General features: G+C 59.9%; 2 protein-coding genes across 3 annotated transcripts; one reads left to right on the forward strand and one right to left on the reverse strand.

The window, feature by feature from the left end:
- Window positions 1–7,214: 7,214 nt before the first annotated feature.
- On the forward strand, window positions 7,215–11,093 carry PRSS57 (serine protease 57). The gene is made up of 5 exons (XM_059919039.1): window positions 7,215–7,350; window positions 7,689–7,842; window positions 8,816–8,960; window positions 9,351–9,605; window positions 10,742–11,093. Exons 1-5 carry the CDS (start codon window positions 7,272–7,274, stop codon window positions 10,970–10,972), a joined length of 864 nt encoding a protein of 287 aa, XP_059775022.1. The 5' UTR covers window positions 7,215–7,271; the 3' UTR covers window positions 10,973–11,093.
- An 854-nt stretch (window positions 11,094–11,947) lies between these two features.
- Window positions 11,948–18,186, reverse strand: FSTL3 (follistatin like 3). 2 transcript variants are annotated; one of them, XM_059919032.1, is made up of 6 exons: window positions 18,017–18,186; window positions 16,470–16,655; window positions 15,094–15,228; window positions 14,070–14,285; window positions 13,294–13,521; window positions 11,948–13,203 (listed from the first exon to the last, which is right to left on the reverse strand). In XM_059919032.1, the coding sequence occupies exons 1-6, from the start codon at window positions 18,117–18,119 to the stop codon at window positions 13,124–13,126; spliced, it is 948 nt and encodes a 315-aa protein (XP_059775015.1). In that variant the 5' UTR covers window positions 18,120–18,186; the 3' UTR covers window positions 11,948–13,123. The 2 variants fall into 2 exon arrangements, with proteins under 2 accessions (XP_059775015.1, XP_059775016.1); XM_059919033.1 differs by lacking the exon at window positions 15,094–15,228 and having other exon boundaries at window positions 18,017–18,174.
- Between the last annotated feature and the right edge of the window lie 3,378 nt (window positions 18,187–21,564).

Genomic DNA, 21,564 nt, shown 5'->3' on the forward strand with positions numbered 1-21,564 from the left:
GGCAAACAGGCCTGCGTGCTCAGAGTGAGAGGGGTCCGTAGAGGGGGCAGGGAGAACTTAGACTTTGTCTTGAGGGCACTGGGGAGACACAGCAGAGTTTAGAGCAGGAGAGGGGTCACCCCGGTTTATGTTTGTGAAGGCCGCTCGGACTGCCAGGTGGGGAGTGGATGAAAAGGGGCTAAGGGGGCCGGGGGGGGGCTTGGGGGCCAGAAAAGGCTGAACTGGGGCCCCCAGGGACATGGCAGAGGCTGGACCAGGGTGAGAACCAGGTGGATTCTGCATGGATCTTGAAGGGGGAGGATGCAGGATTGCTACGGGGTGGGATGAGGGATGACAGGCATCGGGGTTCCCCTCTCCAGCCTGAGCTCCTAGAAGGACATGCAGACATGAACGGGGCCTGGGAGATGACAAGGGGGCCTTGGTCGGGCAGCTGGATGCCCAGGTTGGAGTTTAGGGTGAGGCCCAGCCTGGGCTAGAGGGGGGGCTCCCCAGGGTGGGGAGCAGGTGCAGGCAGCAGAAAGAGCCGACTCGCTCACCTGCCGTCCCCTCGATTCCCTGTAGTCCATCTTGGATCCTTCATCTGTGCAGACCCCACAGAGCAGGAGGGAGGCAGGATCTGTCCCCACCAATGTGTTCTTAGAAGGACACTAGCCACCGGGTCCCAAACACGCTTACTCCAAGGGGGGGGTGGGTGCAGAGAGGGAGGTTCTTCCAAAGCCCTTAGGGTTCTTGTAAAACTGTTCTGCTCAGCTGGTGCTCAGTAAATGGGTGTGTAAAGGGAAAGAGGCTTGGATGAGCTCTGGAGAAAGATGGGGCACGATGCACCCCAGACTGGGGGGAGGGCGTGTCTGCCTTTCCTCTCACAGGCCTTTGCAGCCTCCTTTTACAATGAACATGTACCCATTTAGCAGGAAAACGATGAGATAAATTAGCAAACAGAACAAAGAAAAAGACTCAGAAACATCAGGGGGCCTGGGTTCCAGTTCCAGCTCAGCTCTGTAGGTGCTGTGTGACGCTGGGTCTGTTTCTTAACCTCTCTGAGCCTCACTTCCCTACCTCCTAGGGCTGCTGGAAGGGTTGATGGAGCGAACATACACGAAGGACTTGAAACAGGGCCCAGCACACACTCGCTCAGGGGTTGGCAAACTTTTTCTGTAAAGGGCCAGATAGTAAATATTTTCAACATCGCGGGCCGGCCGCTCTCTGTGGCAAGGACTCAGCTCTGCCATTGCAGCGCAAAAGCGGCCAGAGGCAGAAGGTGGCCACATCGTGTGGCCATGTGCAATAAAACTTTAGTTATAGGGACTTCCCTGGTGGCGCAGTGGTTAAGAATCCGCCTGCCAATGTAGGAGACACCGGTTCGATCCCTGGTGCAGGAAGATCCCACATGCCGTGGAGCAACTAAGCCTGTGCACCACAACTACTGAGCCTGCGCTCTAGAGCCCGCGAGCCACAACTACTGAGCCCGCGTGCTGCAACCACTGAAACCCGCGTGCCTAGAGTCCGTGCTCTGCAACAAGAGAAGCCACCGCAATGAGAAGCCCGCACACCGCAACAAAGAGTAGCCCCTGCTCACTGCAACTAGAGAAAGCCCGCGCGCAGCAACGAAGACCCAACGCAGTCAAAAGTAAATGTAAGGGCTTCCCTCGTGGCGCAGTGGTTGAGAATCTGCTTGCTAATGCAGGGGACACGGGTTCGAGCCCTGGTCTGGGAGGATCCCACATGCCGCGGAGCAACTGGGCCCGTGAGCCACAACTACTGAGCCTGCGCGTCTGGAGCCTGTGCTCCGCAGCAGGAGAGGCCGCGATAGTGAAGGGGCCCGCGCACCGCGATGATGAGTGGCCCCCGCTTGCCGCAACTGGAGAAGGCCCTCGCACGGAAACGAAGACCCGACACAGCCAAAAATAAATATAAAAATAAATAAATAAGACCCGGTGCAACCAAATTAATAAATAAAAATATTTTTTTAAAAAAAGTAAATATATTGGGGCTTCCCTGGTGGCGCAGTGGTTGAGAGTCTGCCTGCCAATGCAGGGGACGCGGGCTCGAGCCCTGGTCTGGGAAGATCCCACATGATGCGGAGCAAGTGGGCCCGTGAGCCACAGCTGCTGAGCCTGCGCGTCTGGAGCCTGTGCTCCACAACAAGAGAGGCCGCGATGGTGAGAGACCCGCACACCGCGATGAAGAGTGGCCCCCGCTTGCCACAACTAGAGAAAGCCCTTGCACAGAAACGAAGACCCAACACAACTAAGATAAATAAATAAATAAATAAATTTAAAAAAAGTAAATATAAAACAAATAAATAAAATTTATTAAAAAAAAAAAAAAAAAACCTTTATTTACAGCAGCTCCGGCTGCTCCCGGACATCGTCTGGGCGCTTGGACTCCAGGGGGGTCTGACACTGGACTCTGTGTGGGCCCCAAGAGCCCACTCCTCCCCTGTCCCTGAGTCGGAAACCCCCTCACCTCTCCCAGCCCTGACTCTAGCTCAGGCCTTGTGTCCCCCACCCCAGCTCAACTACAGCCTCCCCATCTCCCCACCTCCTCTCTCCTCTCCACTCTCACCAGAGGATCCACCCCCACCTGCCCTGCTCAAGCACCTTCTATGGCTCCCCAGTGCTCTGCAGTCTGGCTCTCGAGGCCCAGGTGAACACTGGAAGCACCCTTCCTTCCCCTGCCCCTGCCGCACACCCCGCTGGGCCGTCCAGACACCTTCTCCGCACCCACCCGCTGGGCGCTCCTCCTGGATTCCCCTCCTCACTCTCCCAGGGTTCCTGGGTTTCCTTCTTGCCCTAAAATCCTACCCCCTCCCTATGCTTCTTGCCGACTCCGGTCACTCTTTCCCCACTTAATTCTGCTGCAGACGATGTCAACTCACTGTCTCTCCGCCAGGGCAGTGGTCTGTGTCCTCCTGCTGCTGTGTCCCCTGCCCCCCCCGCACGCATGCAGTGCCCGCACACAGCAGGCACTCAATAAACACTCATGGAATGAAGGGCTGCATACCTCCCTCCATCTCCTTTGACGTTCCCCGCAGGAAGGGTGGCACTGGCGTCCAGTTTGCAGACAAGGGGGGCCCAGGGCACCCAGCCCCACGCTGAGCTCTCGCCACACCCTCAGAGATGCTCTGGGGTCACCTGTTTCCCAGAGGAGGAGACCGAGGCCCAGACAACAGTGGCCAAGCCACATCCCCACACCCATCCTCCCCCTGCGGAAATCCTGGAGGCTGCAAGGACAGACGAGGTGGACAGCAGTGGTGACACTCTGCCCGCCACCTCAGTTCACCCATCCGTGGAATGGGCTTGCTCAGGGCCCCCACGTGCCAGCCACTCACCCCTACTTGTCTCTTCCTCCATTCTCTGCCAGGCCTTTGGATGCGGGTCCAGGAGAAAGTCTGTGAAGGGCAGTGGTGTCTGTCACCACCCCACACTGGCCATGGCTGGCATCCAGAGGGAACCTGGCTGGGATGCAGGATGCTGTTGGATTGGGCTGTTTATTCTTTTTTTTTTTTTTTTTTAGAGATTTATTTGCTTCCTTTGTTTTTTGGTTTTTTTTTTTTTGTTTTTTTTTAAATTTTTGGCTGCATTGGGTCTTCGCTGCTGCATGTGAGCTTTCTCTAGTTGTGGCGAGCGGGGGTACTCTTTGTTGCAGTGCATGGGTTTCCCATTGCAATGGCCTCTCTTGTTGCAGAGCACGGGCTCTAGGCACGCAGGCTCAGTAGTTGTGGCGCACGGGCTTAGTTGCTCCGCGGCATGTGGGATCTTCTTGCACCAGGGATCAAACCCGTGTTCCCTGCATTGGCAGGTGGATTCTTTTTTTTTTTTTTTTTTTAACATCTTTATTGGAGTATAATTGCTTTACAATGTTGTGTTAGTTTCTGCTGTATAACAAAGTGAATCAGCTATACGTATGGCAGGCGGATTCTTAACCACTATGCCACCAGGGAAGTCCCAGACTGTTTACTCTTAAGGCAGTGCCGTCCACTCAAGAAATAAGAAGCTGGGACTTCCCTGGCGGTCCAGTGGTTAAGACTCTGTGCTTCCATTGCAGGGGGCACAGGTTTGATACCTGGTCGGGGAACTAAGATCACGCATGCTGTGCAGCGCAGCCAAAAAATAATAAAAAATAAAAAATAAAAGAAAGAAAGAAAGAAAGAAGAAGTGATTTCCTTGGAATGTGAGTTAACGAGGTTAAAAAGTAAAGTGTGGGGTGTAAGGGAAAGCGTCACCAGCTGACACCTGCCGGGCCTGTGCCCCATTCCAAGGACCAACCCTATTCACAGATGAGGAAACTGAGGCACACAGGGGCCAAGTTGGGGGGGGGGTCCCTGGGCTCCAACACTGAGTCTGGGGGGTTTCCTGGGAAGATTTTGAGCCTTGCTCAAATTCTCAGGGGCTCCTGACCAAGCCCCATACCTCTCCTGACTTCTTGAACCTCTGCTGCTGCTTTGGGCTAGGGAAAAGGCTGTGCACTTACTGAGCGCCGACTGCATGCCCCACTCAGGGCTGGGTGATGAACACCGACTGCATGCATACCCCACTCAGATGCTCAGGAACTGTGAGCTAATCTCCTCAATATGTAAAGAGCTCCAACAAATCAATAACAAAAGTAAGAGTTCAGTAAAGGGAGCTATTATTATCATCAGCAGCAGCAGCAGCATTATTATTGTTGAGTTGCTCTGACTTGGAAAGCCACCCAAATCCTCCATAGAAAGACCCTTCAAGGATGACAGTCCCGGAGTTCTGGGTTCAAGACCATCTGCTGTGCAGCCCCAGACCAGCCAAGCTCCCCTCTCTGGGCTTCAGTTTGGAAGTGGAAACACTGAGCTCCACACAGTCCGTTCCTCAGCACTTGGTAATTTGGGTCCATGAAGGACAGTTGCTGGTTTCACAACTGCTCACCAGACAAGAAGGAAATGCAACAGGCAAGGTTTCACAACTGCTCACCAGACAAGAAGGAAATGCAACAGGCTGTGGGAAGAATCGGCCCCCGGCAGAGGCAACAGGAGCTGGCCTGAGGCTGCAACCCAGGCCCCATTTCTCCCTCGCTGTGCAGCCTTAGTCAAGGTACTTAAACTTTCTGTGCCTCTGTTTCCCCATGAGTAATATGGGGACAGAAACAGTACCGACAGCCTTGGTTTGCTCTAGGACTGCATGAGTTCCACACATCTGCAGCTTCGGGTAATACCAACCCCCAGGGGCGTGTGGCTGGGGGAAGTGACTGAGGCCTTGGGGCGCAGACGAGACAGGACAGCCCCAGGGAGCCAGAGTGGACAGGAGCCACCAAAGTCTCCCAAAGAATCATCTGCTACCGCCTGCATTGACTTCTGAGGGAAATGCGGGGTCCAGCTCTGGCCGAGACCCCGGAAACGACTTTCGCATGGACGTTTCCCACTTTCCTCCATGTTCAGGGCCTGATGGTTTCCTGCAGCTGCAGTAATACATCACTGCAAACTTAGTGGCTTAGAATGACGTTCTCTTACCTGATCAGTGGGCCTCGCCGGGCTGAGATCTAGGAGTCTGCATGCCAGCATGGCCGCTTCCTTCCAAACCAGCTGGTTCTACCCCCACCCGGCCGCTTTCAAGGCTGTGCCTCAGTTTCCTTGTCTGTGAAATGGGTGTGATAACAACACAGCAAACTAATTAACACAGGGGACTGAGGTTGGCTAAATACGGCCCCACAACCTCCCCGTCCTGGTCCTGGGACCTGTAGGCATGTCACCTGATGGGGCAGAAGGGATTGGGTTAAGAGAGATGGGGATGACTGGATTCCCGGGGGCCCAGCGGGAGGCGGGAGGGTCAGAGGTAGAGAGAGATGGGAGATGCTGCGCTGCTGGCTGTGAGGATGCAGGAGGGGCCGCGAGCCAGGGATGCGGCGCCTCTAGAAGCTGGAAAAGGCGGGAACCGCTGCTCCCCTGGAGCCTCCGGAAGGACCGGCCCTGCCCAGGCCTGGATTTAGCTCCGTGAGACCCATGTTGGAGTCCTGTCCTGCCTCTATCTCTCTGTCTCCCTCTGTCTCTGTGTCTATCTCTCTGTCTCTGTCTCTCTTCCGTGTCTCTGCCACTGGGTCTCTCCCACCTCCAGCTCCACCTCACCCTCTCCGTCCACCCCACGCCCTCACACCCTTGTCGCAATGCTGAGTGACGGGCTGGGAGGACCACCCTCCCCCCGCCCGGCACTGATGGAGGCCACCCTGGTCCTCCGGGCTGGGCACTGCGTTCTGGCGAGGGGCCCTCTGTGCCTCCGAGGCGTGTGCGGGGTGAGCCTACCGTGAGCAGCGGCCACTGAACCTCCGTTCCCCCTCCCATGACACTGGCCCCCTCTCTGCGCAGGGCTACCCCCAGCCCCAATCGCTCTCCTCCATGCTGTGCGGGGTCCCCTGCCTCCCAGATGTCCCTCTGCGTCTCCACCTTAGTGACTGATGGCGGGCGGGTGCGGGGTCTCAGCAAAGCCTCCGCAAGGCAGCACGGGGCCTCTGACCTGTGTGTCCCCTGTGTGTGGCCCCTCACCAAGGCCCTGCTGCCCCTTCCCTGCTCCGATGCCTCCATGGCTCTCCGGTACCCACAGGAGAAGCCTCTGCCTTCAAGGCCCTGAACTGACCTGACAAGCTCGCTGTTCTCTGGGCACCAGAGCCTGTGCTTCAGCCACGAACCCGGATCACCTCATCTATACCCCCAACCCTGAGAAACGCCAGCACCGTGAGGGTGGGTGCCTTTGTCACATCGCGCTCCATCTCCAGCACTTACCGGAGGCTGGTAATACCGTAGGCACTCAATACCTCAATACGTGTAACAAAGGCAGCAGCAGTCACAAGGCTTTCCGGAGACTGGGGTTGCAGATGGGGAAACTGAGGTTTGAGGCAGTGACGGGCAGGGCTGGGCCCGGACCCCCTTCAGCTGGAGAGCTGGTCCCCGGCCCTGAGGGGCAGCGAGGGCTGTCGTGCTGCCGACTGCGTACCTGGGAGATGCGGGGTAAACCGGGGCATGGCACGCATAAGGGACCTCTGGGGTCACATGTCTTGGCAGAGCCAGGAGCTCCCCAGAGCCCCCGTGCCCACTCCACTGCCCTGGCTCCTGGCTTCCCATGCCATTATGATTATCATCAACAGCCCCGATGCAGGAGAATCATCAGGCTTTCCGAAGCACTGGCTCAGAACTGGGGCTGGCGGGGCCTCTGACCACAGGCCACAGCCCAGTTCCCCATTTCTGGGCCGCTGGGCGTTGGGTGGACCACGGCCCGCAGAGCTCTCCAGGGAGAGGCCGACCTGCAGCAGCCATGAGGCCCGGGGAGGGGAGCTGGGACTGCCTGCTGCTGACTGTGACCGTCACCCTGATGCTGCCCATGAGGCCCCCAGGTGAGGACCCCCGAGTAGCCCAACCAAGCCCATCAGAGCCCCATACAGGGGCCCCACCCAGGAAGCTCCAGGTAGTGCCACGTGGTCAGTTACTCAGCCCCCTGCATGGCTGTTCCTCTCGGGCCTCAGCTGGGAGGCGGGCAGGAGGCCCAGCTGGGGTCTCGGCCAGGCCCGGGCCCAGGTTTTAGTGCACCCGGCCCCTCTCCCGGCAAACTCCACAGCCTTCTCTGGGCATCTCTGTGTCTCTCTGTCTATCTCTGCCCTCTTTCCCCGCCCAGCCTGACCCCTACCTACCCCATCCTGCCCCCTCCCTGACCCGCTGCCCACCCTGCCTGCAGGCTCCTGGGCGTCCCGCATCATCGGGGGCCACAAGGTGACCCCCCACTCCCGGCCCTACATGGCGTCCGTGCGTTTCCAGGGCCAGCACCACTGTGGGGGCTTCCTGCTGCGGACCCGCTGGGTTGTGTCGGCCGCCCACTGCTTCAGCGACAGGTGAGCCAGGATGAGGGGGTGCCGTTGTGTGGGCGGGGCGAGGGCTCGTGCAGACAGGCCTCTCAGCTGGGGGAGTTTACCAGGGAAGGGGGGGGCGGCAGGAGAAGTAGGGAAGGAGCAGCAGCTGTGACCATAAGCCGATGTTATAACCGTTATGTTTGTCCTGAGTATATTGTTATAACGATTACTAACATTCATATTGAAATTATTGGAGGCAATACTATAATCGAGGTGGGAATTAGAATAAATATATAATGAGTATTATATTCATTCTAAGTATATTTTTATAATAAGTATTAAAATTAGTATTGCAGGGGCTTCCCTGGTGGTGCAGTGGTTAAGAATCTGCCCACCGATGCAGGGGACACGGGTTCAAGCCCTGGTCCGGGAAGATCCCACATGCCGCGGAGCAGCTGGGCGCGTGAGCCACAGCTGAGCCTGCGCCCTAGAGCCCGCGAGCCACAATTACTGAGCCCGCGTGCCTAGAGCCCGTGCTCCGCAACAAGAGAAGCCACCGCAATGAGAAGCCCGCGGGCACCGCAACGAAGTGTAGCCCCTGCTTGCCGAAACTAGAGAAAGCCCGAGTGCAGCAACGAAGACCCAATGCAGCCAAAAATAAATAAATGAAAAAAATAAATTTTTTAAAAAAAGTACAGCAGCGGGAATTCCCTGGCGGTCCAGTCGTTAGGACTTCATGCTCTCTCTGCAGGGGGAGCGAGTTCAATCCCTGGTCGGGGAACTAGGATCCTGCAGGTCACGCAGCGTGGCCAAAAAAAAAAATTAAATTAAATTAATATTGCTGCGATTGGAGTTAATACCATAATTGAGGTGGAACGGTAATAAACGTGACGCTTATTATCACAGGCTGGTGTGAGGATGACATGGATTTGCTTGGCAGGTGGGGAGAGACCCAGCCCCGTGCCGGGCGGCCCTCACCCCAGCCTCGCTCACAACCGCCCTCCCCAACCCGCAGAGACCCCCGAACGGGCCTGGTGGTGCTAGGGGCCCACGACCTGCACACCGCAGAGGCCACGCAGCAGGTGTTCAGCATCTCAGCTATCTTCATGCACCCCGACTACCATCCGGCCACCCACACCAGTGACATCTGTCTGCTGCAGGTGAGACGCTGCGTGGGGGACGAGGACCAGATGCGGGTCCCCGGCCCCCCCACAATGGCCTGATTTGTTTAAAATCAGCTGTTGGGATCCTGTGAGCACCAGTGCTCAGAGCAGGGAAGGAGAGGCTCGTTCGAAAGACCCTTTGGGCAGCTGAGGAGGTGAGACTGGAGGCCTGGAGGCTGGGGAAGACCAGAGTCCTGGTCTGAGGCAGTTGAGGCCTGATGGGTGGTGGCGCGTGGTGGTGAAAACGGCAGGGCCTTCTGACAGCCTAATGACGGCTGCCACTGACTTCTCCCCATGAGGCCAAGAAGAAACTCAGAAAGGTAAAGAGGCAGGAGCAGTGGTGGGTGGCTGCGGTGGGGGGGCCTAACCTCAGTGCTCCCCTTGCAGCTGAACAGCTCTGCCATCCTGGGTCCTGCAGTGCGGCTGCTCGGGCTGCCACGGAGGCCACCCAGGGCCGGGGCACGGTGCAAGGTGGCCGGCTGGGGGTCCGTGTCCAACTTCGGGGAGCTGCCGCCTGTGTTGATGGAGGCTGAGGTCCGCGTGCTGGGCCTGGACGTCTGCAACAGCTCCTGGAGGGGGCTGCTGAGCCCTGCCATGCTCTGCACCCACAGTGGGGACAGCCAGCGACGTGGCTTCTGCTCGGTGAGACACTCAGTCTCTGTCCTGCCTGCTTACCACGTGGGGAAACTGAGGCCCATAGAGAGGGTCAGAGCTGGGCAGAGCCTTGGGAACTAAGTCCCAGCTCACCTTTGCCCAGATGGGCCTCGCCTAAGGCCCTAGAAGGGCACGGAGTTGCCCAGGGTCACAGGGCTGCCATGTATGGCTGTGCAGGTTGCGCACTGCACAAAGAGCTACAGATTTGTGTCTTTAAAAGCAGTGTCAAAAAAAAAAAAAAAAAGCAGGGTCCAGATCTCAAGGAAGAAGCTCCTGCTCCTAAGCCCTTGTATGGATTAATGGCAAATTTGGCCCCAGTGCCAAGGAAGAAACTCAGCCCAGGTGTGTGTGGTGGGGGGGGGGGGGGGCGGTGTCTTTTGTTCCAGCCATGAGAGTGCAGTGGTTCAGATTCTGGAGCCCAACTGCCTGGGTCCACGTCCAGACTGAGCCACTTCCCAGATGTGTGGTCTTGGAAAAGTCACCTCACTTCTCGGGACCTCACTTTCTCCATCTGTAAAACTGTCACACAAATAGGACCTACTTCTTAGGGTCAGAGCTGATTCCAGGTGACAATTAGGGTGATAGGTCTGGGGAGGTGAGGGGAGAGGAGGAAGCAGGAGTTTTAGGGTGAGTATTCCGGGAGGTCTCTCTGAGGAAAGTACTTTTGAGAGTTGGAGGGGCCTTGAGAAGATCTGAGGGGAGGCATGCCAGGCAGGGAGACCAGTCACAGGGCTGCTGTGTACAGCTGCGCAAGTCGTGCACTGCACAAGGTTAGACTTGTGTATTTATACAAGCAGTGTCCAGCAGGGGGCAGTAACGGGTCTCAAGAATATGCAAAAGCCTAGAGGTTGGAGCTTGGTTTGCTGCAGGAAGAGCAAGGCAGGCTGGCATGGCTGGAACCAAGTGAGTCGGGGGAGAGGAGGGCAGACAGGTGGGTGGGGGCTGGATCCTCCAGGCCTTAAAGGCTGAGGTGAGGAGCTTAGTCTTTGCTGTAAAAGCTCTAGGGAGCCATGGAAGGATTTTGAGGCAGGGAGGGTCCTTCTCAGATTCACCCGTATGAGCTCCTTTAAGGAAAGTGAGGCCCAGAGAGGGACCCCTGGCCTCACCTTTGCCTCCACCTCCAGGCAGACTCTGGGGGACCCCTGGTTTGCAGAAATCGGGCCCATGGCCTCGTCTCCTTCTCTGGCCTCTGGTGTGGTGACCCCAAGACCCCCGACGTGTACACACTGGTGTCCGCCTTCGTGACCTGGATCTGGGACGTGGTTCGTCGGGGCCCGCACGGCCCCCAGCCCAGCCCCCCACCCAGGACCACTGGGAGCCCTTGCAGGAGTTGCCTGAACCACTGCACAAGATGAGGTTAGCTCCGGCCTGGAAAATTCCATGGCTGGGGCAGAGGGTCCATGGGTCCCCAAACCCCAGGAAGCCTGGTGTGTGTGGGGTGGCAGGTGGGGTAGGGGGGCATCAGTTCCGAGCAAAAAGGGCAAAATAACACAATAAAGTGTTAACTGGCTCACCAGACACGATGGTCTGCCTCCAGGGCCCACCCACGTCTTTGAGCTTCTCCTTGGCCTCAGCGTGGCGGGGGGTCCAGTTCCACCACTCCCTCCCGGAGGGACCTTGAGCCATAGGACCTGGGCCCCTCTCCACCCTCCCACACCCTCATCGTGCTGACCCCTCTGGAGTTTCCCACCCCACCTCACAGCCCGAGCTTGGGACGGCCTCCCCGCCTTGGCCCCTACCTGAACCGCCACTCCTCTGCCCTCCAGCCAACCCCACCCACAGATGGGGAAACCGAGGCCGGGAGAGGATAGGGTCTCTGGCCCTCAGGGTGGGGTCTCAGGTTGGCCTGGCTCACCTTCTGAAAAGCGCTTTGAGCGAACGGTGCCCGGCTGGCGGCAAGGCTGGGCGAGTCCCAGCTGGTACTTTTACTAATCGTGTTAGTGTCACTATGGTACCTCCAACCCTTCCAGGCCACGCCTCCGTTTCTGGACCCTAAACCAGGTGGCCTCTTGGGGCTGCCCTAAGCCATCTTGACCCCCCTCTTCCCCTCCCCTGCCCCATAAAGGCCAAGACTCTCCCACCCACCCTCACCCCACCTGCCCCAGTTCTACCTCGGCTGCTGCCCACTGCCTGAAGGTGGACACTGAGGCCCCGAGTCGGGCAGCGGCCGCCCCAAGGACATACACCTGTGTCTCTGCTCTGGATGCTTCCAGAACACCCTATGCACCAGCATCACAGCACCCCAGGACCCAGGCTGGTAACCCCCTACCAAAGTGGAGGCACAGAGGCTCAGAGAGGTGGTGGGCAAACCAAGGCCTGGACATCCAAAGTGGCTTTTTCAGTGTTTATTTCTTTGGCAGGCGAGGCAGGACCCCAGGGCGGGGGAAGTTGCCTTGTCGGGGGCTCGGGCGAACCCACTGCTCAAGGACACTTTTCCAGGTGTCACAGGTAAGGCACTTCCTGGAGGCTGGGAAGGACACGGACGAGCACCACTGCCCTGTGCTCCTCGCTCCAAACTCGGGGAGCTGGGCTCCTGCCCCGCTGGGCCCCCACCCTGGTCTGAACCTCCAGTCTACACACAGGCACAGGGAGGTGACAAAGAGCAACAGCCCAGGAAGATGGAGGGAACCCAGCTGGCAGGCAGGGAGGGTTCAGCTGGGAACTGGGCCTAGAGGCGTGGCCAGGGCAGGATGCGGGGGACAGAGGGTCCCGGGTCTGGACCTCACCTGTGCACGGGGCAGCAGGCACTGGGGTGCCCCTCAGACACACGGCTCCAGGATGCCAGGTGTGCAGTGGGTCTTGGTGTCTATACTGCATCCTGGGCCAGTGGGTGAGCAGGGACCCCAGCAGGTCCCACCCTAAGTGGACTGGGCCCCACTGGACATGGTGCCCTGTTCTGGGCAGATACGGCCTCTCCATGCCCAAGTCCTGTGTCCAGAGGCCCAGATGGCACCCTGTCCCTGGGGACAAGCTGGGCTTTTCTCAGGGGCCTTCACAGAACACACTGGAAGCTGGAGGGAGAGGGAAGGTAAGCCCCTTGGTTACCCTGGGGCTGGTGGGGGACACTGGTTGCTTCCTTGGCCTGTCTGGGGTCTGGGCATGTTCTGAGACTCATCTATACACACCCAGGCCGTGGATCCCCTCTCACCCCCTGGTCCCTGTTCTATCAATAGAGGCCAGGGTGCCTCTTCATTAATTGCTGGCAGGAAATCCCCAGCCCTCTCGGTGGCAGCAACAATTAATAGAGTTATCCCCGAGGAAGCAGAAGCGTGGGGTCCTCCTCGGCAGTAGGGTACCTAGGCCTGGGGTGGCACCCCACCCACCAGCCCTGCTCCCAGGCCTCCTTCCCCCAGTCCTTCCAAGATATCGTCGGGGGGCAACAGGGCTCCCAAAATGGTCCCGGTCCAGGCTCTGAGGAGTGTCCGTGGGACATAAATTAGACTCTGCTGTGGCAATAAATAAAACGGGGAAGCCTTGAACGCCAGGCCCAGGCCGGTCCCTCAGGCTCACACAAAGTTCTCCTCCTCCTCCTCCTCCTCCTCCTCCTCCTCCTCCTCCGACTCAGCATCTAACGGCTCGGGGGTGCCTGCAGAGCGGGAGGGACCAAAAGAGAAATGCGGGCGCGGAGAGGGGCTGGGGGCTAGACCCCGCCGCTGCTCCCCGCCCCTCGCCGCACCTGCACAACTGCCCGGGTGGCGCACGCCGATGGAGCGGCCCAGGAAGCAGGTAGCCTGGCGGAGGTGGCACGAGGACATGTAGGTGACGTTGTTGTTGCCACAGAGCTCCTGGCCGGGACCGGAGGGCGCGGGGCAGGGCGCCGCGCGGCACACCACGCAGTGCGCGCTGCCGGTCTGGTCCACCACGCATGACTGCGGCCGCAGGCACACAACGTGCGCACACGATTCTGCAGGTCGGGTGTCGGGGAGGGTCAGGGGCGCTCCTCCTAACCTGGGCCACGGGCCCCGCCCCCGCCGCGAGTCCGCCCTCAGGGTCCCACCCTCAGACGCGGCCCCCTTGTTGCACCAGAAGCCACACCCCTTCCACGAACCGCGCCCACACTCCAGATCCACCCTCAATCCCTCCCCCCTTTGATTGCACCAGTAAGCTTCTCTGACTCACACACTCGTATCTCTCACCCCATATGAGCCCCACAACCCCCCTTTCCAAACCTGCACCCAACTCTTTCTCATTCATGACCCCACAAAAGACCTAATCCAGTGACACTCTCGCGGGACAATAGACTCCCTTCACTAGGCCCCGCCCACGAGCTCCCATCTAAGCCCCGCCTAGCACAAGCCACGCCCAAATCCGTAAGACATAATAGGACACCCTGGATTGCAGACCCCGCCTCTTCCTGCCAAGACCCCGCCCCCACGCGCTGCGGCAGCGGCCTCTTACAGGATGCTCAGGCCCGGTGGCCCCGCCCCTCCCTCAGGCCCCGCCCCTACGTACTGCGGCAGCGGCCCCGGTACATGACGCGCAGGTCTGGGTGGCCGCGGCAGCGAGCGGAGCGCAATTCGCACTCATCGCGGTAGGTGGCGCCGTCCGAACCGCAGACCTGAAGGCGTGCTGGAAGCCCCGAGCAGTCGGGCGCGCACTCGCAGCGCGGACGGCCCCCCAGCATGCGGCAGGCCTTGCCTGGGCCGCACTCCACGCCCTCGCACGAATCTGTGGACAGAGGACACACACGTGTGGGCTGGGGCGCGTGGCCGAGGCCGGAGGTCCTCAGAGCCCCCCGCGCCCTCGCCCCCTGTTCCGAGGGATAGAGGCCGGGCCGGAGTGAGGGGCGGTCCGGAGTCGGGGCCTACGGGGGAGGGGACTGATTTGGGGGTCTGGGGGCGGGACTGTTAGGGGCGAGATTCAGCCACGGCCCGGGTGGACCCGGACTCGACGCTGCTCCTGGGGCGGGCTTCTGTCGGGGGGCGGGGCTCAGTGTGGGCGGGAGGGGGGTCTCTGCCCGGAATCTGGGGGTCCGGGAGGAACGGGCTTCCGCCCCCGGTCCAGCTCTCGCTCCGCAGTTGGGCCACCCGCTCGGGCTGACGTCTGTTCCCTGATTTACGCGTGTTTCTGGGAAGGCCGGCGGAGGACCGGCTGCGTCAGCCCGCGGGGGGGGGGGGGGGGCCGGGGGGCTCCACCCCGTCCAGGCGCGGGTATGGGGAGGACGGGCAGCGTCTGTTCCCCGTGCCTGCCAGGACCTCCCCGGAGGAGGTGTCAGGGAGGGCGGGGCGTCGGCCTGGTCTGAGGCTCATTTCCTGAGGAGGGGGCCTCCCACAGCCCGAGCCCTCCGAACCAGGGGTTACCGCCCCCCGCAGCCCCATTTCTCAGGTAGGGAAACAAGTCTCTCGCTGAGATCCCCGCCCCCACTCAGGCCCGGCTAACGGCTGCTTCTGGCCTCCCAGGCCCAGTGCAGCCTCCCATCTGCCCCCACAAGGTGGTGCCGTTTTGTCGTCATTTTACAAAAGGGGCAAACGGTTACAGCTGTGAGTTGGAGACAGCCAGGGCACTTCGGCGTGAGAACTCCAGGCCGGACCCGATGGACCCCCCAGCTCTGTGGCTTGTGGGTCTGGAGGGCCGTCTCTGAGCTCGAGTTGACGTTTCAGCCTCAGTTTCCCTGTGTGTAAAGTGGGGCTGATGGGGAAACCCACCTTACAGGGTGAGCAGAAAATGATGGATGCTCCTAAGAGACTAGCTGGCGCCCCCCATGTCCCCCTGCCAGGGCATGTGGGCTGCACCTGGGCGCCTCCCATGCTGCCCGCCCACACGCACATCTGGAAACGCTCCCCGGGGTGGCTTCACGCAAGCAAGAACAGAAGTGGCAGGGCTGACTTCCTGTCCCCAAGGCCAGACAAGGTGGGGGGGGAGGGGGTCCTGGACTATCTCATGCCCAGGCCAGGCACTTTTTGAAGTCTGTCCTCCTCCCAGAAGCCAGAGGGGCTTCTGGAGGGAGCCAGGGCACATGGCAGTTGAGTCTAGGACCACCCAGCCAGGCTGATCTGGGATTAATCACATCCCAGCGGCCAGTCAGGCTCCTCAGTTTGGCCTGCAGGTCTGCAGCCCTCAGCTCCAGCCTCCTCCCTGTGCCCCTGTCCTGACCCCACCCACCAGGGTCTGATCCCAGGCCACGGTCTCTGCTGATGCTCTCCCCCATGCTTTCTCCAGCTGGCGAACTCCTAATCATCCACCAGCACCCTGGCTCTAGAGCCCACCTCCTTCAAGTCATGCTCCCCTGTGCCCTCTGGGTCCTTGCAGGTTCAGCCTTGCACAGGGGGCTGGGAAGGTCCCCAACCCCTTCTCCAGGGCAGAGACGATGTCTTGACTTAGTCATTCACTCATTCTGCCTTCAAAGAGCCCCTAGTCTGATGGGGGAGGCAGCATTTCGCAGAGCATGGTGCAGAGGCACATGCTTGTTAAACATGCAGCTGTTTAACCACAGCTAAGCCCAACCCCAGACCCTGGAATCTGCGGGGTCAAGGGCAGATAAGTGTTTGGGAACACTGAGTGTGGGGTCACAAACCCTACTGGCCAGTCAGGGAGAATCCACCTTCCTAGGAGGTAGGTGTGAGCACATCCACCAGGTGCAGTGCAGGTGGGAAAGGCCACCCTGGCAGAGGGCTCCTCGTGAGCAAGGGCCTAGAGGCTGGAATCCAAACTGGGGACTCCTTGGAGCTTTCTGAATCCTCACCTGCAGGAGCCTAAGCTGGGAGCCTGAAGGCCCACAACCCCTCTCTGAGCCTGGGATCCCCGTGCCGGCAGCCTCAAGCTTCTGCCTGCCCCCAAGATGGGGGCTCACTCCTGGCTGTCCCGCCTCTGACCACAGTGATCCTGGCCTGCGGCCGACACCCAGGGTCTCACCTTTGCAGGGGAGGCAGTGGACGAGGCCCAGGAAGCCCAGGAGGCTGATCTTGTTCCCCGGGTGCGTGAAGTTGGACCAGGCAGTGTCGATGTTACCAGACGCACAGCACTCAGCCTGGCTCACGTCCGTCCTCAGCACCAGGCTGCAGGTGGCCTCTCGGCCCTGCTGGAGCCAGCAGACACCACCTGCGGACAAGCGGGCCAGTTCCCACGTGGCCAGAGGTGCCCTCCGGTGCCCACACACACACACACCCAGGCCTTGGCCTTCCAGCCAGCTGCCGGCCCATGGCGATGCATACAGTCGGTGCTCAGTAATAATGGAGGGGATAATCTGCCCCTGACCTGGGAAGGAGGGGCAGAGAACTGCACAGGTGTCCCCAACCTGGCTACAGATTCTTTGGGGACCCTTCCTCTCTGGGCTCCAGCCCCAACACTGCTGCAGCACCCACCCCAACCCCTCCTGGGAACCTCTCCCCCCAGGGTCCAGGCCCCCAGCCCGGGCCTGGCATCCTGCCCGAGCAGGCAAACACCCGGAGTTGGACGTGTCAGGGTCAGTGGGCCCTGGAGCCGCCTCTCCCGCCTCTGCCCTCTGTCTAGACAGCGCCCGAGGGCACGCGGAGCCCCCTCGCCCAGCAGCCCCCCCTCGCCTGGCCCGCCTCTTACTCACTCCAACTCGGGAACATTCCCCTCGCATGAGCTCACTGTCTCCCCGGGGACGCGGCCTTCGGGGAGGGGGCTTGGCTCTCCCCTCACTGCGGGGCTGGGGTGGGGCTGCAGGGTGGGGTGGGGGGCAGATGGCCCTCGGTTTCTGCACCGTTAAGTGGGGGCGGGGGTGGCCACGGCCCCCATTCCATGGAGCTCCCAGGCTCTGTGCTGAGCGCCTCCCAGGGACCAGCTCTGGGAGCCCAGCACATTGGCACCCCGTATAAAAGGGGAAACTGAGGCCAGGAGTGGGGATGTGACTTCCCCAGCACCTCCGCAAGTGGCAGGTGTGAGATTTCAATGACTTGTCTGCCTGAACCAGACCCAGGGAAAATCTGAGACCCCAGCTGGAGGTCCTGAGTCCAGCCACCCAGCCCTGCCTTTCTGGGGCATCGGGACCCGGATGGTCCAGGTTCAAATCCCCGCTTTGCCACTTACAAGCTGTGTGACCCTGTGCCTCAGTTTCCCCACCTGGAAACCGGGCAGAAGAGTGCCCACACTACTGGGCTGTTGCGTGGATTCCAGGACGGAAGAGGCAGACACTAGGCGCCCAATAACTGTCAGCAGCTCTTGTGACTAGATTCTTGATAAATAAATTGTGAAGGAGTCACATCTTCTCTCCTGACCTCCTGGTGACCCTCCTTTGGGCCTTTTGGGGCTGGGGGGGGGGAGTCTCAAGCCCTCCCAGATTCAACCTGCAGCGGCCACGGGTCACCACGGGTCACCGCTCTCTGCCCCCAGCTGCCACCGCCGCCGCGCCCCCCGACCTCGCCCCCAGGCCCGCATTCCGGGCAGGCCCACGTGGGTGGCCCGCCCCACCCGCCCCTTCCGGCCGCCCCACTCACCGGGCGCGGGGTCCCCCGAGCCCACGGAGCCAACGAAGCCCACGGCCCACGCCAGGGCCCCCCAGGGCAGCGGCCACAGTGGCCCCGGCGCCCCGGGACGCATGGCGGACGCAGACACGGCGGCGGCCCCCGCGTCGGACGCGCGGGCGGCGGGCGGGCGGCAGGGAGGGCGGCGGCGGCGGCGGCACCACTTCCAGCGCGCGGCCGGCGCGCCCTATAAAGGTCCCGCGGGCTGCGGGCGGGGCGGGGCGGGGCGGGCCGGCCGGGGCGGGGCGCGGGGCAGTGTCGCGCGCGATGTGGGCGGCAGCTGGTGGGGGGCGGGGGCACGACCCGGGAGCCGGGCTGGTGGCTGTGAATTCGAGGTGTCGCCGTGCGTTTGGGGGACTGGCCGGTGACCCAAGGGGAGTGCGTCTGCGGATCCGTGCGCGTCGTGGTCTGCATGTGGTCGCTGGGGTGGCCCCAGTGTGCTCTGGACTCCTGGCCTGTCCTCCCCGTCCATACACGCCCACACACCCGGGGACCTCAGCCCCAGCCAGTTCCCTAATCACACCCCCCGGCCACCCGCCTGGCCACTTGGCCGCTGGAGCCGGTGGGCACGGCTGGGTGTGAGCTCGTGGGGGGATGGGGAGGCTGGCGGGGTGGGAAACAGAGGCAAAGAGGTGTGGCAGAGAGAGACCCCAGAGACACGATGGTCCCGACAACATCGCTGACAGCAATAATCATACCACAAGATTTCCACAGTGCCCACTGTGCCTGGCCTTTGCCCCTCACACCTGAGATTGCACCAAACACCCCAGGCCTTTGCAAACCGTGCCCCCAGGCCACATCAACAACCTGCTGGCTTCTCTCCTCTAAGGGTCAGTGCTCCCTGTCCTGGGACACCCTGGAATCCTGGGTTTCCCACAATTTATGATGGCCACATCAGCGTGGGCCTGGGAAGCCCTGAGTCCGCTGGGGCCTCAGTGCAGCAGGATGCTTTTCCTATTTTGGAGCTGATCCCTTCGATCTTGGGGGCCTCCCAAATTGTTAGGGCACCCCAACAGGCTCATGGGTCCTGTGCAGCATCTCTGTGTTTGTGCTTCTGGGAAATAATTAGTGACAATCTGCTGGTAGCAGGGAACTTTGGGGGGTGCTGGAGCCTCAGGTTGACCAAGGCAGACCCAGTCCCGTCCTTGCTGAGCTCATGGTTTGTCGGAGTCATAAACAAGAAAATACATAGAAAAACAAACTAATATATAACTTTAAAGAGTGGAAAATGCTTTTAGGAAAAAACAAAAATGATTGAGAGCAATTGGTTATCTCCCAGGGCCACCTATGCCTCATTGCCCCCCATCCCTGCATCTGCCCCCACCCCAGGTGTAGAAACAGGATACCTGAAGGCACAGCCCTTCCTCTGCATGCAGGAGATCTGCTGCTGGCCGACACCATGCCCAGACCACTTACTCCACCTTAGCTGTCCAGCCTGACCCGTGTCCCCAGCCAGTGCCAAGGGCCACATTACTTCCTAGCAGCACTGAGGGAGGGCACCCAGCTGTCTCGACCTGGCCTTGGCCTCTGACAGTCCAAGGAGATTCTCCCCTGGTTGGGAAATGGGGCAGGAATGAGACCCTGTGTTCTCAGCAAGGGTGTGCGGGGGCTGGACAGGGTGACCTTGGCCGAGACCTGACCCTGCCATGGCTCGGCCACCCCGTCCTGGGCTGTGCAAATAAAAGGGCCATTGTCGGCCTGGCGTGGGTTCGAAACCGAGGCCAGTGGCCAGTGGCCTTCTGCTCCCCAGCCTGGCGTGTCTCCCCAACCCAGAGGCTCTGCACTGGGTGACCTCAAACAAGTCATGGCCCTCTTTGGGGAGCCCTCTTCTGAGTATCTCCCATTTGTGCCCTCCTCACCACCCCGACCCAGCCTGCAGCCTGCTTCCTACCCCAGACGCCTGCCATAAGGCTCCTCCCTAGCCCATACCCATCATGACTCCCCAAGGTCCCTGCTCACCACCCCAGGGAAACCGACAGTGACAGTCCAACATAAACAGAGCTGTGATGGTGGATGCTGTACCTGACCCCGCCTGGGGAGATCAAGGCAGACTTCTCAGAAGAGAAGGACATTTACATTGTTAGATTGAACAGTGGGGGAGGGAAGGGGGGATGGGAAAAGAAGTCATGGGATGTGTGTGCTACAAGTAAGAGAAAGCCTGAATACAGCCCCCTGAGACATGTGGGTCCCTGGACCCTGTGAATATGTCACCTCCCATGGCAAAAGGACTTTGCAGATAGGATTAAGTTGAGGCCCTTGGGATGGGAGATGATCCTGGGTTATCCATTTGGGCCCAGTGTCATCACAGGATCCTTGAAAGTGGAGACCTTCCCCACTGTGGTTGGAGAGATGCAACATGAGAAGGACTTGATCTGCCGTTTTTGGCTTTAACGAGGGAGGAGGGGGCCTCCGGCCAAGGAATGTGGGCAGCCTCTAGAAGCTGGAAAAGGCAAGGAACAGATTCTCCCCTGGAGTCTCCAGAAAGGAATGCAGCTCTGTCTGTACCTTGATTTTAGCTCAGAGAAACCCATGTTGGACTTCTGACCTCCAGAACTAGAAGAGAAAAATTTGTGTTGTTTTAAGGCCCCAAGTTTGTGTCGATTTGTGACAGCAGCTAATACAAAGGGGTTCAGTGTCGCAGTGATATGGTCCCTGCCTGGCTGAAGACAAACGAGGGAGTGAGCACTGGTGGAAAACGGTCGCAGGACAGAGACCCTAGGAGCAGGAAGGTTTCCGAGGAGGTGACTGAGGCCTGGAGGGAAAAGGAGGCATCTGGTGGAAGCCCAGTCCAGTCTGTGCCACCCTGGCCAAGCCACATGTGACATCTCCATGCCTCCATTCTCTCATCTGTAAAATGGGCACAGATCCCAGTACTGCAGATTTCAGCCAGGACACCAGGGACAGTGCCTGGTGCATGGTAGGGACATGACATGGTGCAGAGATTCTTATTAATTAAGAATGGGTAAGTATTTTGCCATTCCCCACAATGCTGTGAGGCAGGCATCCATTTTACAGAGGGGGAAACTGAGGCTGGAGGAAGGAAAGAGACTTTCGGCGGGGGGGCATTACAAAGCCCCGCAAGGTCGGGAATGGAGTCAGTACCAGGTAAGCAATGTTCCAGGACCCATGTGCTGAGCCCTGAGCAATCAGGGTGAGCCCGCAGGTTGTGGCTGGCATCCCTGCTCCAGTTCCAGCACCAGATTTTCCTTTGGGGGATCATCTCCTGCACTCCCAGCTCAAATGTCCCCAAGAGTGGGCACCAACCAAGGCCCAACCACTTAGAATCATCGGACATTCAGCAGACCAGGAAGAGTCAGCTCTGAGACTTTTGCTGGGAAAGGGACACCCACTTCTTGCCTGAGCTAGAGGGGTGTGAGCCTGGAGCTGCAGGTGGCTCCTGCCAATGGCCAGGGAGAGGCCGGCGCAGTGGGACACTGAGCCAAGAGAGGCAGCAGCAATGCCCTGTGTTGTTTTTGGAGGTCCTGGATCCAGCTGTGCCTGAACTCCGCCTCCCCAATAAG

This window comes from Balaenoptera ricei, chromosome 3 (genome assembly GCF_028023285.1).
Source record: "Balaenoptera ricei isolate mBalRic1 chromosome 3, mBalRic1.hap2, whole genome shotgun sequence".
In the NCBI taxonomy this organism is placed as follows: domain Eukaryota; kingdom Metazoa; phylum Chordata; class Mammalia; order Artiodactyla; family Balaenopteridae; genus Balaenoptera; species Balaenoptera ricei.